General features: G+C 43.7%; 1 protein-coding gene across 1 annotated transcript in view; it reads left to right on the top strand.

Annotated features, from left to right (window-relative positions):
* LOC101851267 (toll-like receptor 3) overlaps nt 1–5,196 on the top strand; it is a gene marked incomplete in the record, with an annotated part of 12,739 nt that overhangs the window by 2,184 nt on the left and 5,359 nt on the right. Inside the window, 2 exon segments of the mRNA XM_013082560.2 lie at nt 1,887–2,136; nt 3,117–5,146. Coding sequence (XP_012938014.1) covers nt 1,899–2,136; nt 3,117–5,146 — 2,268 coding nt within the window.

Below are 5,196 nucleotides of genomic sequence, written 5' to 3'. Positions count from 1 at the left end.
GGGAGGAAGGGATGAGGTATGTAGATTAGACCCCAGTCATGCTGTGGGTTTTAGAATACGGCTGACTCTCCGTTGACATTTAGCGTGGGAACGTAACAGCAGCACGAACAGTTATATAATTGGTTGATTTCGGAGCTGTCTGTCTATAGAATGTTGTTGTCTCTGTGGGAATAATGCATTCCTTTTTGGTCAAAATTTTCATCAGATTTTCTAAAGATTGGTTCTAAAATGAAAAAAAAAATGAAAAAAAGAGGGGAAGGGGAGACGAGTTTCTGAAACAAAATTATTCACACGTATACGGTGATTATTTCATGGAAACTGTTCAACAGATTTACTGATTTACAGCCATCCAAAAACGATATTTTACCACAAAAACTATTTTAAAATAACAAGACTTATCGTGAAGCTTGACCAAGAATTTGCGACTCTGACACTTAAGTGCGTAGCGGTGTAGACTCTTTATTGTTGCGCACAGACGACCCGCTTTCTTTATCATTTTATTTACATTTCATTTTTTAAATTTTTTGGGTGTGTGTTTTACGGCGCTCGCAACTGCATACGGTTATATGAGCACGCGGGACACATTAAAACATTGACCCGATTTCGATTCCTGAGTTGGAAGATTTGTTGTTGTCTTAATGTCTGCGGTGATAAATACGTAATGTGCATGTAACCAAAGGTCCTTGGTGCACCCTGATACCAGTGATAGGCCGAGTCGAAGAAGCCCGCCCCTAAATGAATTACATTGTTTCGATTATTATTTATTTTTTAAACTTTAAATTTAAATTAAATTTAATTCAGCCTAATTTAATTTGAAATAACTCAATTCCATTATATTTAATTTTATTTAATTTAATGTAATTTTACCTTATTTATTTATTTATGTTTTTGTGTTGTTTTTTCTTTCTCTTTTCTTTTTTTTATTTTGGGGAGGGGGTGTTTACAAATCTATTATAAGGCCTATTATTATATGTGTTGCGACACGGTGGAATCAGGCGCTTGTCAAAATGACGCAATTGAAGATGCAGGCATTTTCCCACCAGTTTCACAATTTTAATGAAGCTTTTTTTTTTTGGGGGGGGGGGGGGTTGTTCAACCCTTTAATGTCCAAATAAAAGCACATGTTCAAGTGAATTCTACTGAAAACACGTTAGTTATGAGCTCAAAATATGCAATTTTTCAGTTTTCAAGGACTCTTTTAGCTATTGAAGTTACCAAACTTTGGCGGCCATTTTCTCGCTATTTTACCTCTGAAACCAAGTGAAAGTACCTCTTTCAATTACACATATCTTCACTTCTGCTCAAGATAGATGGTTATTTTTTTCATCAAAAGCAACATAAATGAATAAACTTTAAGATGATACCAATAACTCCACATGCATAAAAACTGACGAGCGCCCGATTCCACTGCGTCGTGACACATATTATTGTTAACATGTTTCAATACAGATTCGGCAGTGGGCCTGAAATGCTCCTGATGCTGGTGGAGGGAAACATTCGGTCGTCGAGTAGTTCATAGTTAACCAAGACAGTCGGATCAGGCACACCTTTATCTCAGTTGGTATAAAGCTAGACTGCGGAGCGGGTGGCCCTGGTTCAAATCCCATACTGGACGTTCTTGAACTCGAGTCGTTTTGTGGAGTTTTCAAGGCTGTAAACCTTATTTGGTTGGTCTTGTCTGATACAGATGTTCAGTTCAGAGGGCCCGCCTCTTAAATAATCTTATAGCGTTGATTGGAGAGTTTAATCCATACAGTTGTAACTTGCAACCCCTCAACACCATGACGTCACGAGAGAAGCCTACTCTAACAAACCTCATTCCATTTTAGCTCGTCACTAGTATGACGTCAGAACAGTACTCAAACAAATCTATTTTTCCATTTCAGCCTGTCACCATCATGACGTCACAGCGCGCTGTATACCACATTATGGTCTTGCTGTGGTCTTGTACCACATTCATGGCGGCAGGCGAGGATGGTAACCATCTGCAGCTCGACCATCCTGGTTCTGCTAAGGTAGACGAAGCAGTAGTCAATATCGTGTCGGAAATGTACAGAGACTACCGAGCACTGTCGCTGGCTCGGGACGCCTATGCTCTCGGAAATGAACACCAGAGATACCTCAACGGGCATGCAGGTAAGTCTTCTGGTTGTGTATGGAGGAAAGGGGGGGGAGTAGATAGCATCATATAGACTGATAGGCAGAGAGAGGGGGAGAGTGAGAGAGGGAGAGAGAGAGAGAGAGAGGGGAGAGAGAGAGAGAGAGAGAGAGAGAGAGAGAGGGGGGGGAGAGAGAGAGAGAGGGAGAGAGAGAGAGAGGGAGAGGGAGAGAGAGAGGGAGAGAGAGAAAGAGAGAGAGAGAAAGAGAGAGAGAGAGAGAGAGACACAGAGAGAGAGAGAGAGAGAGAGAGAGAGAGAGAGAGAGAGAGAGAGAGAGATGCATGCAAGGAGCAGAAAGGACAAACGAATTTGACCCACCTTCGGATTTGGTCATCGGACATCTGAACGTTTCATCCGGTGCACAAAAGACGGTTGGGAAACCAAACCGAGGGCGTTATAGTAATTGTAACCCTTTTGCTCTGTTTTAATTTTTTTAAAGTGTTATCAAGATCTAGCACTTATATCCCATCCAGGCACCTTGAAAATAGGAGATATATGAGGAGGATGAGACAAGTGAATCTGACTCCATCCGGGTTCGAACCCGGAACTTTTCCTTAGCGTTTTAAGTTCCTAACCCTAGCGGCCTTCGCCCACATTCCCTTTCCCAACCCCGCCCCCACCGACAGGTAGAAGGTAAATCTATGCCTTGCATTTTGACTTTGTTCCTTAGGTCTTTTTTCTTCTTTCCTTTTTTTTACCGATGTGGTAAGCAGTTCAAGGCGCTTTGTCATCGCTTACAGAAGACATGATCCGGTTCGATTCCCGTGTGTTGAGGTTCTTTTATAATCGAGTTTCTCCGTCTGTCTTCTGGGACATTGTATCCCTCTTAGCCTTTGTCATTGTAAGCCTTGACAGGCAGGGTCGAAGCTACCTGCCTCCCTAAAAGAGCTAAATTGTGTCGATTGGGGCGTAAGACATTTACATTTTAATTCTTTTATTTTCTTTCCTCTTTTTCAGGTGAGCATGTTCCTACAGGCATTGGTATCCCAGACACACTGACATTTCTTAGAGGCCACACATCAAGGGCAGACAACAGGCCGCAAGCAGCCGCAGTCTCATCCCTAAAACAACAGTGGCACATCGAGGCAGACCACGGAGAACAAGTTGAAAAAAACGTAAAAATGAACATTAGCCTAAACGATAAAAAGCATTCCACCGTCCAGTTCCCTCCTTCGGGTTCCATCTCGAGCGACAACGTGGTCGGGGCCAGTGTGGGAATATCTCGTCACTTACGAGACACTTCGGGCTCTCTGATCAAGAGGTACTGCGACGTGCACGGCAGAACACAAGTGTGCTTTCAGCGCGGCCAGTCTCGCTGTGTGTGCAAGGGTGGGCTGGCAGACTGCTCCGGGCAGCGCTATGTACCCAACATCGGGTACGTCCCGCGGCTTCCCAAGACAACGAAATGCCTGAAGTTCACGCAGAACAACGTCCGGGCTCTCACCGAGAGTTATTTTGCCAACGTCTCGACAATTCTCGTGCTAGACTTCAGCTCAAACAATTTACAAATAGTCTCCAAGAAAACCTTCAAAAGATTCACAAATCTACAGTACCTTATCCTTAATCACAACCCGATTTCTTATAAGTATTTGCGTTATGTATTCGACTATCCACCCCGGCTGAGATTGGATATCATTGACCTTAATCTTAAGGACATTCCACACGCTTTCTTTCTGCCCCACAGTAACATAAACACCTCTCAGCTTTTTATGGATTTCAATTACTTTAAACACTTGAATTTAAGTGAATTTTCTCACTTAAAGAATCTACAGTATCTGAGCGTCAACAACTGTAGCATCCAAAATCTGACCAGTTCTAATATGCCAAGGTTGAAAGTCCTTGACCTAGACTACAATAGTTTGTCCACTTTTCCCGTGACCTGTAAAGAGGTACGGACACGTCTGGATCGAGATGAAGGAGAAAAGAGCAAACATCCAAAAGTGGACTCGTATTTCTCGTCTCTCACTGACCTGTACCTGGGCATTAACGACATTTCATGGCTCCCTGGGGGCGCAGACTTGTGTCTTCCACGGGTGGAGTCTTTACATTTGAACTCCAACAAAATGGTGACGTTGCAAGCCAACGCCTTTACGGGATTTCCCAGTCTTAAAGTTTTGATTTTGGATAAGATGAAACCTGGCTTCTCCTCCATTGGTCCGGCGGCATTTGGAACAAAGTCACTGGTCAGTCTGCACTTGTCCAAAAGCAACGTGGACTTCCGGGGCGGTAACATCAGCCTGGATATGTTCGCGGGCACCTCGAGTTTAAAGGTCTTACATCTTGATCATAACCCCTTGGGGGCGATCAACGAGTCCGCTCTGGGGACGTTGCTGAGTCACGCCAGCACCGTATTCTATCTGTACCTGGGTTCTACAGGACTGGTCACTTTTCCGTCTCAAGCTTTGGCTCAAATGGCTCAACTGAAAAGCCTGTATATTTATCTGAACCACATTAAAGACATCCCCGGCGGAGCTCTGGACCTTCTCCAGTCTCTTATCCTTTTGGACGCAAATCAGAACGATATCACTTTCGTGGGTGAAATGTCCACAGACACACAAAAGCGATTTAAAAGTATCAACTTAAGCCGGAACAAATATCTATGTACCTGTGACCTACTTCCTTTTCAGGCTTGGCTGAAGGAAGCGGGTCCTACTGTGTTTAAAAACTATACGCAATATCTCTGCTCGGACAGACCATCTGTGCGTGTGTGGGAGTATAAGCTGAGCCACCAAGCGTGTCTTTTGAGCAGGAAAACGTACATCTTATTTGTGGTATTTTTCTCTCTGTTTGTAGCGGCCTTCCTCATCTTCGTTGTCCTATATCGTTACCGTTGGAGCATTAGACTGGCTTTATACGAACGACAGGCAACGTCTCGGGGCCTCCCACTGGTGAACCCAGAAGGTCAGGAGTTCCAGTACGATCTCTTCATCGTTTACTGTAACGACGACGGTGATTGGGTGGAAGATGAACTTTTGTATGTAGTCGAGGTGAGAGATTCGTGCGAGTTAAAAAAAAAAAATTGCAGCTTTATTATGGA

The sequence above is a fragment of the Aplysia californica genome, unplaced genomic scaffold (genome assembly GCF_000002075.1).
Source record: "Aplysia californica isolate F4 #8 unplaced genomic scaffold, AplCal3.0 scaffold00181, whole genome shotgun sequence".
In the NCBI taxonomy this organism is placed as follows: Eukaryota; Metazoa; Mollusca; class Gastropoda; order Aplysiida; family Aplysiidae; genus Aplysia; species Aplysia californica.
The sequence above is the reverse complement of the archived record's forward strand: the minus strand, read 5'-3'. Positions and strand labels throughout refer to the sequence as shown.